The sequence below is a fragment of the Emydura macquarii genome, unplaced genomic scaffold, assembly GCF_026122565.2.
Source record: "Emydura macquarii macquarii isolate MOO-44397 ecotype Brisbane River unplaced genomic scaffold, CSIRO-AGI_Emac_v2 contig_1027, whole genome shotgun sequence".
NCBI lineage: Eukaryota > Metazoa > Chordata > Testudines > Chelidae > Emydura > Emydura macquarii.
This window is the reverse complement of record NW_027131164.1, coordinates 15,435,383-15,454,470: the sequence shown is the minus strand read 5'-3', so window position 1 is coordinate 15,454,470 and position 19,088 is coordinate 15,435,383. Positions and strand designations below refer to the sequence as shown.

At 42.9% G+C, this 19,088-nt stretch overlaps 1 protein-coding gene across 1 annotated transcript; it reads right to left on the bottom strand.

The window, feature by feature from the left end:
* Positions 1 to 3,445: 3,445 nt before the first annotated feature.
* Positions 3,446 to 18,275, bottom strand: CMPK2 (cytidine/uridine monophosphate kinase 2). The gene is made up of 5 exons (XM_067544811.1): positions 17,196 to 18,275; positions 15,945 to 16,059; positions 14,443 to 14,644; positions 8,754 to 8,987; positions 3,446 to 5,459 (listed from the first exon to the last, which is right to left on the bottom strand). Exons 1-5 carry the CDS (start codon positions 17,886 to 17,888, stop codon positions 5,336 to 5,338), a joined length of 1,368 nt encoding a protein of 455 aa, XP_067400912.1. The 5' UTR covers positions 17,889 to 18,275; the 3' UTR covers positions 3,446 to 5,335.
* Between the last annotated feature and the right edge of the window lie 813 nt (positions 18,276 to 19,088).

Genomic DNA, 19,088 nt, shown 5'->3' with positions numbered 1-19,088 from the left:
ATGGCACAAGTGAGGGAGGTGTTAGAGCAAACATCCACAAAGCCATTTCATTTAGCCTTTTGAGCAGGGGGTCCCTCCTGAGGTCCCTTTCAAAATATTCTATGATTCTATGATTCTATGATTATCCACTCAAAACTCCATTGCCTGTGACCCCTACAAAAATCCTAACAATGGTTAAGCTGCTGGAGTGTTGAGATCACTGCCCATCATGCTGACCAATTCCATCTCATTGTTTCCTTCTACTCCTCTGTTTGTCTGTCTCTAACTGTTGCCTTTTGTCTTATATCTATATGGTAAAATCTTTAGAGCAGAGACAGATTTTTGGTGGGTTTTTTTTTTGGTTTTTTTTTTTTGCTTTGTGTTTGTACAGCACCTAGCACAACAGAGTTCTGATCAATGACTAGGGCTAAGGCTCCTAAGTACTATACTAATACAAATATAAATAATTATATAATAATATTATTACTATACTATATTCATACAAATATAAATAATTAATAATATAATAATAAATAAAAATAATATCTCTACAGCTACTGAAGACTCCTCCACCAGGGATCTTGCAGAGGGTTTCCACTCCCTTTGTGCCACCCAAGGGCTGAGAAAATGGCCCAGCATTTTTATCAAAAGAAATCAACTGCTTTTAAAAACGTCTATCCCTTCAGTCAAAATGGCTTGTAAACTGTCCTTTAGTTATCCAAATTCTAACATAAGCATGTAACGTCTCATTTAAAATCCATTGCTCTTCCAGCACTCTTTACTTTTATGGTATACCACTCTAAAGCGGAAGGTGATTATCTTAACAGAAGAACCACTCCTTCTTAAATTTGTCATTGTTAGCACTCTTGCTCCCCCTAGTGGTATAATTTATTTCCAGTGAATTTAGAGAAACAAGTAAAAAAACCATTATACTCAAATAATGTTGAAAGTGTTGGCCCTAATATAACCTGCTTCAGATTTCCTTTTGCACATGAGTGTGTTTATAATATGATTAAATAAAAATATTTAAGGCTTAAAAGGAGCTGGCATTGCAGCAAATATAAGCATATACACAGAATGAAACATGTGGATCTGATTCTGCCATCAAATAGGCAACATTTCTCTGCCTGATGGGATTTATGGCACCAAGCAGCTTGAAATTGATTACTCGTGTAAAGTATGTGTCCGATCATTTCCCTATGTGGAAAAATTTGTGTAAGAGACAGGAAACTATAAGGTTCCGGAACAATCTCCACCAGATTTTTTAGTCAGACAGGGATGGTGTTGGCTACACTACAGATAAGATCCTATAACCCACAGACTTCTCGAGATCCACACCAAGCTTGGGGAATCTGCCAGAGACCCCTGTGCTGCCTTCTAGCCACCTGCAGTTCTCAGCATGGCTTTAGTGGAACCCTGTTTCCTGACTTTCTCTTTTGGCCCCAGAACTCCCCTGCACAATTCCTATTAATGCCAAAGAGTCTAGTGCCCATATACAGAAACCAGAATAATACATTCCAAATCCACTTTGGGGATCCCCTTAATTTCTCAGTGGAATTAAATATCAAAACCCAAAGTGACCATCAGTAATTAGCATGAATCAAAATCCCAACTCCAAACTTTGAAGACGTTCAGATCCAGATTCAAATTTTGATTCGGACCTGCTCTAGAGATCATGCATGCAACATTAATATAATTTGGAGGTCAGGAGACAACAGAAAACCACAAACATATTGTTGTTGATCTGGCTCTGTGGGATCTATTGAAATTGGATTTTGGTCTTTCCCTCTCACATTCAGCCATAACACAGACCTAACAAAGGAGTTAGGCTGGGAAGCAATTTGCATTTTTCCCCACAATGTGTAGAAAGCCCTAATAACTATGAACTCTCTCTTGCTGTAGGAAGGGGAAGCAAAACATATCAAATCAGATTTCTATCTTCCCCAAATGACTGTTTCTTTCTAGGATAGGCTTAGAGGAAGGTGCATAAGATTTTTATTGTTGAGTCCCTGAAGCTGATCTGCTACATTGATAGTTTTCTTGTTTTGTTTGAAACAAACTGCTCTGGTTATGCTCTAACTAACATGAAACATTTAAGGAGCCAAGAGGAAATTTTCAAAGACACAAAGGACAATTAGGTGCCCAACTCTCAACTGGAGCCTTTGAAAATTTTCCCCTCAGGTCCCAAATATACAAAATCTAAACAATATTCCCTTTCCTCCCAAGGGGCTGAGAAGGGCTGGGGGGGGGGAGGGGAGAGAGGAGTAGTGGCTACTATAAAATAAACTTGTAACCCCTCTTTTACTTGCTGGAGTGGCATTCTTTCTTGTAACCAGCAAGCACTGCAGGGCTCAGCATGGAGCAGTAGTCCAAAACACACTTAGGTGCTACAAATAGTGTTAATTGGTCAGTCAGGGCTAGATCCATTGACTTTAATGGGACTACTCACATAGCTAAAATTAAGCCCATACTTAAGTGCTTTACTGGATCAGGGCCAGAGTGCTCACATCAAGCCCTAAACATACCCTTGCTGTAGCTCTATGGGATCACTGGCCAAGCCTAGGGTTACATATGTGATGAAACCAAAATCATGACCTCTTGAGGTGTGTCTATAGTGCAATAAAACACCTGCAGCTAGCCCATGTCAACTGACTCGGACTGCAGGGATATAATACTGCAGTGTAGATTTTAGAGCTTGGGCCCTGGGACCCTATGAGGTCATTTAAAGTTCCCATGGCACTTTTGATAAGATGCAGCAGCTGAGTCCTGTGACCTGGCCAAATTCCAACTGAGGGGAAGCAGGTACCACCTACCTAACCTGCAGTCACAATGGGATAGGATACGTTCACTTCCTGTTCTAAACTGTTGTGTTGTCTTACTGCTTCCATCCCTGAGGTGGCTGTATTTCAGTGACTGCTGAAAAGAGATCCTTATACTTCTTACCCACCTTACAGGGATGTTTGTAAAATATAATGAATATTTGTAAATTGCTTTGAGATCTTTGTATGAAAAATGTTACAGAAGTCATCCAGAGTTATCAACAAGGCTATGATTTTGGCATGGGTATTTTGATTGAAATCATGGAGAGGACGTGGGAATAAACAATAAATCACAGAAATTTACACAAAGCTGGTGTTAGGGGGTAGCAAACAAGGCAATTGCCTGGGACCCCACACCACAGTGGGCCCCAGGAAGCTAAGTTACAAGTGGTGGGACTCAGGCGTCAGCTCCAGGAGGCTGGGGCTGAAGCCTGAGCCTTGCTGCCCAAGGCTGAATTAGTGGAATTGTGCAGACGTCGCAGAGGACTCATAAAATCACAAAATCCATGACCTCTGTGACTGACTTGTAGCCTTAGTCATCAATAATTACCAAGAATCTCTTTTAGCATTCTGGATGGGCCATGTGCAATCGTGCATACAGAGCTCTGATTCTAACGAAGCAAAGAGAAAAGAAAGGAACACATGAGCCTGATCAATCTTGTTTTATTGTACTGCTTGTTATACTTCAAGGGACATGAGTAGTCCATAAGCCCTACAGCTTGGTGTAACTCAGCTCTTATTAGCTATATTACCATCCTTATCAATTCATCCAGGAAAGGCAGAAAAACAGACAGCCTGTCTTTGCTGGAGCTCTGCCTGACTAAGCAGTACTTGCTTTCCATATGGAAAGCACTCAGTAGGCCTTGGAATAATTAAGATATTGAATGCTACAGGATAAGTAAACCCCAATTATCCAAACTCTAATTTTCCAAACTTGGTTATGCTCTCCACATCTGACATTCCTTTATCCAAAACTGATTGTTTGAATGCTTCAAATGTCTTCTAAGATGAATGTATAATCATAACAGTTTCTATTCAATGTGTGTGTGGAGAGCCACCAGGCATTAGTGCAATATAAATAATGAATAGTAAGTAAACTAAATACAATGTAAATTAACTAAATAAAAATTTGTTTGGATATTTTTCTTTCTATTACTTTTTTCTCCCTTGTGTTGCTATGACAGAGGGTAATACCATGTTCAGTCATAATCACATACACATTTTTGGAACATTTATTTAAAAGAGGTATTCATAGAACAATCACGCTTATTTAATAAAGGAAAATAAATATTAGATTAGAAATAAATTAGATTAGATTTGAAATAAAATTAATTAGAAATAAAATGCCCTTTAATTTAGGGGTCCATCTTAAATTTCAGTTAGCCCCTGATCCTGCAAAGACTTACATACATGTTCAACTTTATCCCTTGTGAGTACCCCAACATGACTACCCATGTGTATAAAATTGAGCCTATGCATAAGTTTTTGCATAGCTGCAAAGCTGCCTCTGCACTGAACATATGAATAGAAAGCTCAGTACAGATAAAGTTGCTCAAAAAACTGACTAAGGTGAATGTTGCAAGCACATTTTCCATGTCTTTCTGCTTTACATTAATTCTAGCAAAAGGCGAGCAAATCACTCAAAGATAACATTAATACATTAGAAAAATAGGTTGGGGGAAAAAAGTCTATGCAGAAAAATACTCTGTTTATTATTTACAAAATGTTTTATATTTCAGTTTCCTCTCAGGTCCCTGTTTCTAATGTGCCAGAATGCTGACCCTACCCTCCTTCCACCTGCCTCTCATTTATGGTTTGACTGAAATTCAGATCTTTCCTTTGTATGTATTGACACATTTGTATTTATTTACTCAGACTTTTCAGAGCCTGGTACTGAAGGCTGAGCACTCATAGCTTCCATTGACTTCAACATGAGTTGGTATGCAGCACTTTGGAAAAATCAGGCCTTCATTTATAACACACTTCTGTAGCATGCCTATGATGCTAATATCCGAGTGCCAATTTTAGTAACCAACACTGGGACTGTGTTTTCCAGGTTGCTGAATGTTAGATCATTTAACTGCTTTACTACTGGATTATGTTTCAGATTCTCTTCCTGATTCTGCATTCCTTGCACACACAAAACTCACACTGATATCAGTTTGGGCAAGGAATGCACGATCAGGTTCTTTATGCAGTGATAGAATACAATTACAGTGTTAGAAATGCCAGCACATCCCTAGGACTGTCTCATATACCTGATACATCCCTAATGATATGTTGATGGATGCACCATGGATGGTGCACAGCTTGGGACCTGTGTTTTGCCCTATATATAAAATACATTAGGCAGCAATGAAAGATTTAATATAAAAACACTGTTTAGAGTGTAGGGTAGAGGAAAGAGAAGACTCTTCTGTCTGAGAATTCTGGAGCAACTTATTTGGGTGGAAAAGAGCTGAGTGCAGTGCATGTCCAGGTAGTAAAAATACAGGAAACATAAGCAAGTCACTGTAAATGTTGCCACACAAAAGCTGCTATAATGAACCACACTGTTTTTTAATTAGGTGCAAAACAGTTCTCAGAACCTCTTCTTTGGAGGGGCTAGCATCAACCTCTTGACATCCAGGGTTCTCCATCCTTTTGTATGACTCTTCAACTCTATTTTAAAAAAACAATAAATAAAAATAAAGCAAGTGATACAATCTATAACTACAAACTGCCATGACATGAAAAGGTATATCTGACTCTGAAAATGCACTGGCATCACAGAGGTGTAGAAAAATTCTACCATGAAGCCAAGAATAAAATGTATTGCAGTGTGCCAACAAGCCACAACAACAAAACATTAACTGTTATTTATGAAGATGAGATTCATAATATGTACACTCACCATTAAACCAGTTTCCTGAGACAAACCAATGTGAGCGTCACAGGGGATGCTCCTTTCCCTATGTTTGTTTGTTTTGCAATGGAGGAAGCCCAGAAGCCCAGCACAGTCTCCTTTTTCTAATCTGATTTCAACTAGGAGCTTGGTGTTCCTGTGAGACAGCTTTCTCACACCCTCCATTTATCTTCCTCCCTGCTGCATATGATCACAGTACTCTGGAAACCTTGCTGCTTGGAGGGCAAACAATCAATTCTCATAAAACAGGGCTCTTCCACAACCAGCCTCTGAGGGTGCATATGAACAATGGAGGTTGTTTTGTCTACTGCTACAAAACTGATCATTTCAAACCTACTAAGACTTCTACCTAAATGACCAACAGAGCAAGATTCTGAGGTCATTCTCAAATCCAGGCTGACTGCACCTAATGAATGGCAATAACTAAGGGCCATATCTAAAGGAAGATTTTGTACAGAGGAGATGGCAGCCAAGGGCATAAGAGAAAGAAGACCAAAAGTCATCATAACATCCCTTGACCCTACACTCCCCTGCTCTTTCCCAGAGAATTGTGTGGGGCTGGAGCTCTGTGTTTACAGAGGTGTGTGGCTGGTTATGGCCTAGGTCAAAATTGGGAGTATGTTTATTCTACCTGACATTATACACCTCCAAATATATGGAAGCTACTGCTGAGTACTGCAGTATTAAGTTCTTCCTCATTTCTCAGCTCTGCAACTTCTACCCAACCAACCACACTCCTAGCAAGGATGAATGCTACCAAAAAGCTACTTGCAGACCTGCTGAAAAGGAAGCTCTGCTGCCAGTGTGAAGAGGGTCCTGGAGAGGGACACATTTACATGTAGATACCCAGAAATTTGAGTGATTCCTGGATATCGAATATCTAAGCAATATTTAAGGTGATGCCCCCTTTCCATTCCACTATCGTGAAATCCTCTAGAATGATAACCACAGAACTCTGTTTCGTGAGTATTTCTTCCCCCCGGAGAAAGAATTATCTGGACCCAAGCCAATAGGCTAGTCTTCGGCACAGATAATTAAGGTATGTAAAATAGTTAACCAGAGAGAGAGTCTAATTAGCTTTCTTATGCTGGGGTGGAAAAACGCATCTGCCAGTGTTATACTTGTCACTGTCGTGTCTCCTTCCAGAGTTTTTTTTAGTTCATGATCACATGTAATTAATGGAATATAAAGCACCATTTTTACAATTTGGCAAAACCAGTGAGACTTATATGGTCTCTTAATACATCCTTGTCAAGGTCAATATTAGGTTTATAAAAGCTAGATTAACCTTCAAAATAGACAATTAAATTCTGAGAAGGTTTATAACTTTTTTAGGAAAACAGGCATCATTGCACACATACATAATTTTCCAAAAAAAAATTTAAGCAGCTCAATTCTATAATGACTAATGAGCTTTTGACCTTCTTGTGGCCGTCAAAAATCCCACGGCTGAACTGCAATGGGGGTAATTACTAGAGATGGGCCAAAATTCTACCTTAACTATGAATTTCTTTGAACTTGGGGGAGTAAGGAAGTTATTCGCCTGAGGACTTCAGCCCATGCAGTCATTGATTAACTGATGGCATGTACCCTTGTTGGGTATACCCTACTTCAGTAACAGGACAGTCTAGGCCACTGGTTCTCAATCTATTTACCATTGTGGGCCTCATATGCAGCTCTCTCTGTGTTATGCAGACCACATCCACGCAATACATATACTACATGTACATCTACCAAAAATATAAGGTTAGTATTTGTTATGACAGCAATGCAATTCAAATCGATATAGTACCTTTCATTTGAACACTGGCAAATGTCTCCCAAAAGCATTTTAAATTAGCAAAATAAGTCAAAACATTAACTGTTAAAATTAATTTGGTCTCACATTAGTGGGAGATCTGGCAGCTTCCGCGAGTCTAGCTGGGCACATGTCCGACACCTGCTCCCAGACAGCCTGGGGCAGAGGTGATCCCACCCACTGAGCCATGGGGGATCCTAGCTGGGAAGCCGCCCCTGGGACAAATTTCCAGCCCACACCAGTTCTCCCCCCAGCCAGAGATGGGACTGCCTCCTGCTCTGGCTGAGCTCCAGGTCTGGACATGGCCAGCAGGGGATGGACAGACATGTGGCGTCTGCTGTAGGCAGGCCAAGGTACATTGCAGTCTGGAGCATGCTTATCCCCACCAGAGGCAACACACAGCACGTCCCCCCCTCCTTTCTCTGAACGACTCTGGCACAGATGCTCAGAAGTGAGGAGGCAGCACTCCCCCCGGCGGCGGTACTCTCAGTCATCCCCTTCTCTTCCCCTCACCCCATCCCCTTCCTCTCCACACTGTCCTCTGCCTCATTGCACTTTCCCATCCCTCTACCCCATCCCTTTCTCTTCCTCCATCCTATCCCATTCCTCTTCCTTTCCCGCTGCCTCTGCCCCCCCCCCACGGGCACTCACTGTTGTACAGGAACAGGACCCAGCAACTAGAAGAGGACAACAACAGGCACTAGGACCCAGGAGGCAGCATCCCGGAGTTGCCATCCTCAGCCAGGGAGAGCCAGCCTCCTTCCCTGCAGGCTGCAGAGCAAGCCCTGCTCCCTGCAGCAGGGGAAGGGAGGAAGCAGCAGGCTGCCAGCTGAGCGCCTGCCCTGCCACAGGGGGCGCTTCGCCTTCCCTGTTCCTAGGGAGCTCTCCGCAGGGCTGTATGGTGCTGTCTCCCTCTCTGCCTGCCCTGCCCCCTGCCGGACAGAGTGGCACACTTTGAATTCCATCTGCATGCTAAATGGGCCGCATGCAGCCCCCCCGTGAGCTGCAGGTTGAGAACCATTGGTCTAGGCAAACGGAAATCCTGTCCCCATTGTAAATGGGAATTTTGCTATTAACATAAGAACAGCCACACAGGGTCAGACCAGTGATCCATCTAGCCCAGTATTCTGTTTTTCAACAGTGGCCAATGCCAGGGGCTTCAAAGGGAATGAACAGAACAGGTAATCATCAAGTGATCCATTTCAATGGGGTCATGATTCCATCTATGATCTTATTCATTATTAAGACATACTTTTGGCGAAACAAACTGTTAGCTTCTAGCTTGGTTTCCTCCTCCGTTTTCTCTAGTCCTCGTCCCTGCAGTCTCCGGATCCGCTCCTCAGGACTAACTGTCAACAGCAATACAAGATCAGGTTTGAGCAGGTCCTCAGGCCACTGGTACACCTCATGATGAACTGGAGGAAGATTGTGCACTTTTCCACTTATTTCAGTGGCAACTGCATAGGCAGCTGTGCTATGCCAGAACCTGTCAGGAAAATATATAGGAGTAGGATGCATACATGATCACTTAAAAAAGAAATACACTAACAAGACAAAACCTCTTAATGGAAGGAACCACTTTTGTAAAATAAATCAGTACCCTTTAATAATGCTTCCTATCTATTCACATTTTTACACATGTGGTTGAGGACTGGGCTGCATATTCCCTACCAGCTAAGCATAAATTAGGATGTTTCTGGGTTTGAATTTGGGCAAATAAGTGTGAATGATTCTGGTTTTGGTCTGGTTCAGAAAATTGGAACTTTTGTGCAAGCATGGATTTTATTGGAAATAGTTAGAGAACTGTTTGCCTAATATACAATCACAATGCATGGGGCACCACGATGATTCTGTACCCATATATAATTTATCAAAGTGATGATAAACCAAAATTTCTAATTATTTGTTACTATTAAGTAAAACATTAGAAAGAGGCTATGTAGTAGGAAAACAGTTCTCTAACTTTTTCCAATAAAATCCATGCTTGCACAAAAAATAAGTTCCAGTATCTTAACAGGGCAACTGAAGAAATAGGATTTCTTGATTTTGGTAATGAACTAGTAAAATGGACAGATAAGGGAAGAACGCCCCACCTGTACTGCTACCTTTTCATTTCTGTAGGGCTAAGTGTGTCTTAAATTCAGTCACTTCATAAGAATAAAAGAGCGGCCATGATGAGTCAGACCAATGGTCCACCTAGCCCAGTATCCTGTTTTTTGACAGTGGCTGTTGCCAGATGCTTCAGAAAGTGAACAGAACATGGCAATTTTTCTAGTGTCGTCCAGCTTCTAACAGTCAGAGGTTTAGGGACACCCAGAGCATGGGGTTGCATCCCTGACCATGTTGGCTAATAGCCATTGATGGATCTTCTCAGTTCCATGAACTTACCAAATTCTTGTTCAAATCCTGTTATGCTTTTCACCTTCACAACAACCCCAGCCGAGTTGAACGTGCATTGTGTGAAGCAGTACTTCCTTATGTTTATTTTAAGGCCACTGCCTATTAATTTCATTGGGTGATGATATTTGTGTGTTATGTGAAGAGGTAAATAACATATCCCTATTTGCTTTCTCCACATCATTCATGATTTTATGGACCTTTATCATATCCCCCCTCAATCATCTCTTTTCTAAGCTGAACAGTCCCAGTCTTTTTAATCTTTCATCATATGAAAGCTGTTCCATACCCCTAATCATGTTTGTTGCCCTTCTCTGTACTTTTTGAATTTGGATATCTTTTCTGAGATGGGCAAAGAGAACTACAAGCATTATTCAAAATAGTATCCATACCATGGGTTTATAGAGTGGCATTATGGTATTTTCTGTCTTATTATCTCTCTCTTTCATAATGGTTCCTAACATAGTTAGCTTTTTTGGCTGCCACTGTACAGGGATCAGATCTTTTCAAAGAACTATGACTCCAAGATCTCTTTCTTGAGTGATAACAGCTCATTTAGACACCATCATTTTGTATATCATTGGGATTATGTTTTCCAGTGTGCATTACTTTGCATGTATCAACATTGAATTTCATTTGCCACTTTCTTGCCCAGTCAGCCCGTTTTGTGCAATCCCTTTGTAACTCTTTGCAGTCATCTTTGCATTTAACTCTCTTGAGTAATTCTGGGACAGTTCCTCAGATTAGTCACCTACAAAGAATGGCTCAGGTGTGCAATCTCCCATCATCCAATGAATACCAACACAAAGAATTCATTTAGCTTCTCCACAAAGGCCTTATCTTCTTTGAGTGCTCCTTTAACACCCTGATTATCCACTGGTCTCACTGGTTGTTTGGCAGGCTTCCTACTTCTGATGTACTTAATAAAAACCTCTGCTGCTAATTTTTGTGTCTTTTGCTAGTTGCTCTTCAAATTCTTTCCATGCCTGCCTAATTATACTTCTACACTTGACTTGCCAGAGTTTGTTCCTTTCTATTTTCCTCAATAGGATTTGACTTCCAATTTTTGTCTCTACCTGCCTTTTTTACTCTGTTTAGCCATGGTGGCATTTTTTGGTCCTCTTACTGTTTTTATTTTAGGTATACATATAGTTTGAGTCTCTAATATGGTATTTTTAAAAGTTTCCATGCAGCTTGCAGGCATTTCACTCGTCACTGTACCTTTTAATTTCCATTTAACTTACTTCTCATTTTTGTATAGTCCCCATTTTTGAAAGCTAAATGTTACTGTGGTGGGTTTCTTTGGCATTTTCCCCCCTAAAAAGATGTTAAATTTAATGACATTATGGTCACTATTACCGAGATTCAGCTATATTCACCTCTTGGACCAGATCCTATGCACCACTTATGACTAAGTCACAAATTGCCTCTCCTGTTGTGGTTCCAGGGCAAGCTGTACCAAGCAGCAGTCATCAGTGGTGTCTAGAAATTTAATCTCTGCATTCCACCCTGAGGTGACATGTTCCTAGTCAATATGGTGATAGTCAAAATCCCCCATTAGTACTGGGTTTTCTGGTTTTGTAGCCTCTCTAATCTCCCTGAGCATTTTTCAATCGCTATCACCATCCTGGTCAGGTAGTCAGTAGTATATTCCTTCTGCTTTGCTCTCATTATTCAAGCATGGAATTTCTATCCATAGTGATTCTATGGTACAGTTTGACTCATTTAAGATTTCGCCCATATTAGACTCCAGTCTTTCTTTCACTTATAGTGTCACTCCCCCATCAGCACAACCTACTCTGTCATTTCTATATATATATTGTATTCTGGTATTATTGTGTCCCATTAATTATGATTGTTCCACCAAGTTTCTGTGATGCCTGTTGTATCAATATCCTCATATAATACCAGGTACTCAAATTCATCCATATTACTGTTTAGACTTCTTGCATTTGTATACAAGCATTTATAAAAAAAAATTGATAATTTAGTTGTTTGACTTCATGTGATGTAATTTAATGGGACACCTTTTTGTTTGACTGTTTCTCTTTAGCTCCTACCTGTGCTGTATCCTGTCCTATCCTCTCTTCTTTATAAGATATAGTATATCCCCTGTAATAAATCCTTCCTCCTAAGGGCTGTGTCTCTCCGAATCATGTGCTCCTCCGCACCAGTCTGTTTCCCTCCAGCCCTTAGTTTAAAAACTCCCCTATGACCTTTTTAATTTTCATGCCAGCAATCTGATTCCATTTTGGTTCTGGTGGAGCTCATCCTTCCTGTATATGCTCCTCCTTTCCCCAAGGGCTCACCAGGTCCTGATAAACATAAATCCCTCCTCAGAACACCATTGTCACATCCAGGCATTGAGATCCTGCAGTTCTGCCTGTCTAACTGGCCCTGTGTGTGGAACTGGAAACATATCAGAGAATGCTACCATGAGGGTCCTGGTATTTAATCTCTTACCTACCAGCCTAAATTTGCCATCCATGATCTCTCCTCTACCTTTTCCTATGTCATTTGTACCTACTTATACCATAACTACCAGCTCCTCCCCAGACCTGCACATAGGTCTATCTAAATGTCTCAAGAGATCCTCAATCTTCAATTTACATTCATCTAAAACATCCTTACAGCCAGCTGCAACTGGCAGTCTGCACACTCATCATGTTTGTTGCAAATAGCCAGTAGTGTATTAAGGAATCTTGCACAGTACCTACCTGCGCTATGCCTGGCTGCTCGAGAACTGGACTTTTAGCCATTTGCAACACAGCAGCATCACACACAGTAACAGAACTGCTTTGGTGTTTACAGCATCGTCTTTCGAGACATATGGCTGCCATAACAATCTTGTTGTGCTATGTGATGCAAGTTGATGCTGACGACGATATTACGTCTTGTGAATACAGCTGTGCTAAAAAGACAGCTGCATGAATGGTAGTTCTTCCCACATGAAGTGCATAGGTAACTCGATGCTGAGGAAGAGCTTATCATCTGTGCCTGCTGAGTCCGCCGCTGTTTACAACTCAGCCTTGGTGCCTCAAGTTCCATTCAGCAGTTAATCTTGAACTGAGCAACCTCATCGTTGACTACTGATCACCAGCACGATCTATCTGTTGCGGATGACTCCCAGCTGTCAATGTCAATGTTGCACTGTTTCAAGTTATGGTTTTTCCACTGGCTAATACTAGCTGTTGAGAAGTGCATCCAGTGTGTCCTTGAAGTGTTTCTTCTGGCCACCTCATATGCGGTCGCTGACTTTCAGTTTGCCAAACTGCATTTCCTTTGGCATTCTGGTGTTGTCCAGTCTGAATACGTGAGCATCCGAGCATAACTGTGATGAGATGAGCATGGCTTCAATCCCTGTGGAGTGACTATATTATAGAATCTCATTACTTGTAACTTTATCCTGCCATTTGATGCAGAATATGTCACACAGATATCATAAATGGGACTCTTCTAGAAGCTTAATATGCCTGTAGCAGGTCCAGGTCTCACACTCATACAACAAGTCGGACAACACAATTGCTTTATGGACTTAATTTGGTTTGAAGCTTAATATGCTGCTGTCAGACTCTGCCTGACAATCTGCAAATGATCAGCTAGCTCTGTTGAAACAACTTGTCAGCTCCTTGTCTATAGTAACATCATCTGACAATATACTACCAAGATAACAGACGTCTGTAACAGCATTCAGCTGTGTGTGTTGCTGATGGTGACTGTTGGTTTCCTGTAGAGTTTCCTTGGCACAGACTGATACATGACCTCTGTCTTTTTCAGACTGATTTGCAGCCTGTACTTTTCTGCAGACTCTCCAAATCTGTCTGTTATCAACTGTACCTCTTCTAGAGTATGTGCCTCTATAGCAGTCATCAGCGTACAACGGCTCATGAACAATTGCCTCAAAGACTTTCATGGAAGATCACAGCCTGCTTAGATGAAATAATTTTCCAGAGGATCAGAACTATATCCTGATACCATCATTCAGGTCTCCTATAGCATCACTGAGCATTGCTGCATAGAAGAAATTAAACAAGAGTGGACCATTTATACAGTCCTGCTTAATAACATTAGTGATAGGAAATGGGTCAGACAGAACACCATCTATGCAGACTTGTTCGAGCACGCTGTCATGAAATAGCCTCAGAATGTTGGTAAATTTTTCTGGACAACCAAAGTTCTGTAATAATTGCCAAAGGCCAGGTCTACTATTGATGTCAAATGCTTTAGCCAGGTCAACAAAGACAGTGTAAAGGTCCTGTTGCGGTTCTCTGCATTTCGCCTGCATCTGATGGGCTACATATATAACATGCTTAGTAGTATTGTCTTCAATCATGCTGTCTTTTTCATGTGCACTTAAACCACCCACCAGAATTAAGTAGAAATAAATAAATAAATAGATAAATAGTCCATTTCTCAGAATACTGACATTTTCCAGGCTACCTACCAAAGTAATGCTAAAGATAAGATAACTTAGGTGGTTTTACCTGTCACATTGAAAAGAATGGATGGTCACACTCATACAACAGGAAAATACTTTTACAAACCTGTCTACAATCACAGGTGACTCAGTAGATGCTTTTGCTATTTCCGAAGCAACAATGTAGTTGCCCAAAGCATAAAATGCCCTCCTGATGAGTGTTGGTTCATCATCAAAAGTCTTCCTCCACTGGCTGATACAAGCTGGTGGTGATCTTAAGAGAAGTGCATTCAGTGAATCCTTGACAGAGTGGGTTACAGTGGTTTTGCCTGTAGTTAACACACAAAAAGAAAAAAAATCTTTAAACATATAGCATGGAACATCATAACTGCTCGGTTTAATTTTTTTAAATGCAAAAGAAATGTTCTTTTCCCTTAAGCTGGAGAATACATTTTGATATATTTATCTAGTCTTTTACTACATATTTTGATAGTGTAGTTATAGAGCTTTGACTATACCACAGTACATGTCTATCTGATTATGGGAGTTCTTATCACAATTCCTATGTAGTACCCATTAGAGAATGTCAGTTATATTTACTGTTGGGGTTATATTTACCTACATCCTGTCCCTTTAAGGTTGTGTCCTGTCTCTTTAGGGATTTGGAGCTCTGCTGAAGAGATCAAAGGGAATACAGCAGGGACACAGGAACTGGTCCCAGGAGGATTGTTCTATGTTGTGCTCCAGTGAGATTGAACTGATGTGGGGCTTGTCCAAGGTGTGTTTCGTTGAAGAGTTTTTTTATATTAAGTTTAATAAACCCCCCATTTAAAACCATCCCTGCTTTGAAAATGTAACACCTAGTCAAAGAATCATTTTCCCCTTTTGCCAGTTGCCTGACTCTTTTCCCCTTAGGCCATCTGTACACATGGTAACATCTTTACATTTCAGTTTTAGTAACTTTACTGATATGGCAGGCTACACAGATGTTGCTAAGTTAATATCCTGCCCAAGTTAATTTCTGGTATCATTTTGTTCACTTCAGTGGAGTGACACCAAGATGAATTTCAACCTCTGTTTAGAATAGTTCCCCACAATTGCAAATGCTCTTTGACACAGCTCGAGAGACATGTTGGTGCTGTTCTGTAGATAGCCACAAATGGTTGTTCAAGAGTATTGTGATTCTCCTCTTCCCCAAGAGACTAAGGACTGCACAACTGTTCTTGTTTTCAATATTCTGCCCTGCCTACCTGTGTGCTCTTCCAATGAAATTAGTAGGAAATTTGCACCTAGGGTGACCAGACAGCAAGTGTGAAAAATTGGAACAGGGAATGGAGGGTAATAGGCGCCTATATAAGAAAAAGCCCCGAATATTGGGACTGTCCCTATAAAATCGGGACATCTGGTCACCCTATTTGCACTTGATGTGAAAAATTGCTTTGGGGCTGAGCTCTGCCATGCAAATCTGGGAGAAGAATTTGGATCTTTGTGACTTGCTCTTCTGTATTCTGCCAACCACTTCTGAAGACCTACTTTTGAATGTACATGTCATGAGTCCATAAAAGTCACATCAGATACTATTTTTAACAATTATTCAGTTGTGATTCTTTATTCACATTATGCTCTTACCTGTTGCATCTAGTCCTTCAATAACTATAACTGGAAAGTCTCCCTTTTTTGAATTCTTGGGGCATTTATCCACTAGATCAAGGACAGCTTTGGCTTCAGGGATTAATGACATGCACTGTAATGAATATAAGACTGATTACTCCAAAAGCACCTGATACATCGGTATTTTTCCAAAGACCCCATTAAACTGGAGAGGGTACAGTTTCATACCCAAGGACAATACAAATTGAAGACAGACAAAAGAACCAAAGTCTTTGATTTGAACACCCCCAATCTTTGGTCCAGATACGGTGGTTCTCTTTCATATCTTCTTGAAAATAGGAATATGTTTTTAAAAAAGGAAAAAAAAGATGGTAAGGAAAGGTGCAGTAAACACAGGTGTAAGGGCTCCTATAGTAACCCTGAAAAATTATGATTATAAATGTATGATTATTGGATTTGACAAGTACATTAGTTATTTTCCCCTTAGATGCAACAGTAGTTACCTAACAGTTTTACATTCTGCTCTCATTCATGTGCAATCCCCATTGAAGGCAATGGGGGTAGCACCTTCGCTGGGACTCCATTAATCACTTTCTAAAAAGTAATCTGTTTATATACATAAGTTAATACACTGAAGTACTTAAAAGAGGCAATGTGGCTTATTGGATAGGGCACTAGACTGGGGCTCAGGAGACTTGGCTTTGCCACTGGCCTGCTGGGTGACCTTGGGCAAGTCCCTTCACTGCTCTGTGCCTGTTTCCCCATCTGTAAAATGAGGGTATTGATTGATACATGCCTCATTTGTAAAGCACCATGAGATCTCCTGAAGAAAAATGCTATGTATTCTGATTTAACAGCCTTGGAGCCTGCGCCGGATATCAGCTATGCTGGTGTCAATCAGGAGTAATGTCGACTTAAGTGAGAACTAGGCTGGTGAGTTCAGACTCAAGTCCGATCACCTATATGCAATAAGAGTGTGGGAAAGTAGGGTGTAGGACGCCAGCAGCATCCCTCCCAGGTGGAGACCTCCAACTGTTAAGCAGGTCCAGGAAAGAGTGGTTAGGGAGGGAAAACAGATCATGGACGTGATCCCTCTCATTCAGGCCAATATCGATAAGGAGTTACTAGGGAAGGCAGGGGGGTTACACTGCGGGAAAAGACTAGCCCCCCCCCGGGAGCTGAGTAGATGCAGCTAGGCTGAGCTCCTAGACCAGCTTCGTTCATCCCCCTCTGAACAGCCCCTGACACGGCGGCCGCCCGCGATCTTACCTGCTTCAGCACGCTGCGGGCGGCCTCCAGGGAGTGGAAGACGGCGGCGTGGCTGAGGCCGGGCACCGCGGGGTGCAGCGGCGGCTCCTCGGCGGCCAGCACTCGGGCTCTGCGGAGCAGCTCTCTGCCGCCCGCCCGCCGCAGGGCCCACAAGCACTGCCACAGCTCGCCCCGCTCGCCCGCCTCGTACACGCCCAGCGCCGGCGGCGGCAGCTGGGCGAGCTCGCCCTGGGCTCGCAGCAGTTCCTCCAAGGCGCGCTCGGTCTCCGGGCCTCCCTGCGGGTCCTGGATGAGGAAGCCCTTCTCCGGCGCAGCCTGCGCCCCGTCCGCGCGGTAAGAGAGCAGCGCCAGGACCTGGCACCTCCCGAACGGCCCCTGGCCCCCGCTCAGCCTCTGCTGCAAACGCCTGTGCAGCCGGGCCGCCGGGACGCTGGAGGCGGCGGCTGGGAGGCAGAGGGAATAGCACCTGCCCGGAGCCGGCAGGAAGCAGCGGGGCCGGGGGCGGCCGTCGTCCTCTGGATCGCGGGCTGGGCCCTCGCCGCTGCCGCCGAGGGTGAAGCAGACCAGATCCGAGCCGCCGGCCCCCTCCACCGCGAAGCACAGCCGGCTCCGTGCGGAGCTGCCCGTCGGAGGCGCCGCCATGGCGGAAAGGGAGCGGGGCGGCAGCAGCGGCAGGAGTCCTCGGGGCAGCATCCAGAGCTCAGCGGCAGCTACCCGGAGAAACGAAACCGAGCCCAGCCCCCTCCGCCCCCGCCCATCACACCCGCCAGGAAAGGGAAACTCGGTCAGAAGTTGAAGGCGGGGGCGTGAGAAACGAAAGCGCTCGGGTGGTTTGGCACCCGCCCAGCCCAGGCGCTGCGAGCAAGGCTGGAACAACTGGAGATGGTCTGAGCTGCAAACCCCGCGCCCCGTCGGGCCAGCGAGCTTTTCTATCGAGCAGCGACCGCGGGCTCTGCCGCAGAGCAGCCGCTAGCGAGAGAAGCCCGGCCAGCCCTGCTGCTGCTGCTGGGAAACCGCCCGAAACAAAAGACGGCGGCGGGGACTGGGAGCCTCTAACGAGCCGTTTCCATGTTAGGTGACATTATCTTTGAAAACCAACAGTTGTGAGCAAAGAAACGAAACTTGGCCAGGTTACACGGGAGTCCTGTGTTTGCAGAGGGAGTGGTTATGTCACTAGCCCAAAGGTCTGACTGCGTTGGTTGGTTGGCCAGGGGCCCCTCCGCACGCCCTTAACTGCAGAGCAAACTTCTTTGAAATCCCCTGGAATACAGTGCAGTCGGAAAGCAAATATTTCAGAAGTGTTTTATGTGCTGTTTCCTTAATGCAGCAGCTCAAAACATCGGAGGCACAGCTTCCAGAGCGCATCTATGTGTGCCAGCCAAGCTCTTCTGTAAAAATAAAGAGAATGGGGAAAGAGAGGAAATCAACCATCCAAGTAGCTAAATAATGATTGTGTGAAAATTACCCTAAGGAAGCCTTGTCGAGTTATCACCACAACTGGAAACCTGGGGGAGGTCATGGGCATCCTGTCAGGAGGGTGATCATTTCTGTGTTCTGCTTCACCCATTTTTATCAATAGGGATATGGAAATGAAATCTACAGCCCTCCTCTCTGCCAGCTGTTTATCCTCCACTTGCAGTTATGAGCTCTGTGTATGATGGCACAGTTTATTTCTATGCAAATGTCTATCCAAATCCTGCAGATCATACTGGCTGACTTCACTGGGAATATTGGCTGTGTGGGGATTTTAAATAGCATGAGCACATGAACACTTAAAATATACTGTTTCCTTGAAAATGCCCCTAACAATAAAAAATTGGGGCAAAAAATACAGTACATACTTGTACCCTGTTGAAATCAATAGCAAAACTCCTATTGTGATGAAATGAGAGC

Excerpts from the sequence above, each read along its gene's own strand:
- CMPK2 (XM_067544811.1), bottom strand. The coding sequence starts at position 17,888 with ATGCTGCCCCGAGGACTCCTGCCGCTGCTGCCGCCCCGCTCCCTTTCC. Across the intron at positions 16,060-17,195 it reads CCCGCAGCGTGCTGAAGCAG|TGCATGTCATTAATCCCTGA; the intron begins GTAAGATCGCGG and ends TATTCATTACAG. Across the intron at positions 14,645-15,944 it reads TGAAGGACTAGATGCAACAG|GCAAAACCACTGTAACCCAC; the intron begins GTAAGAGCATAA and ends TGTTAACTACAG.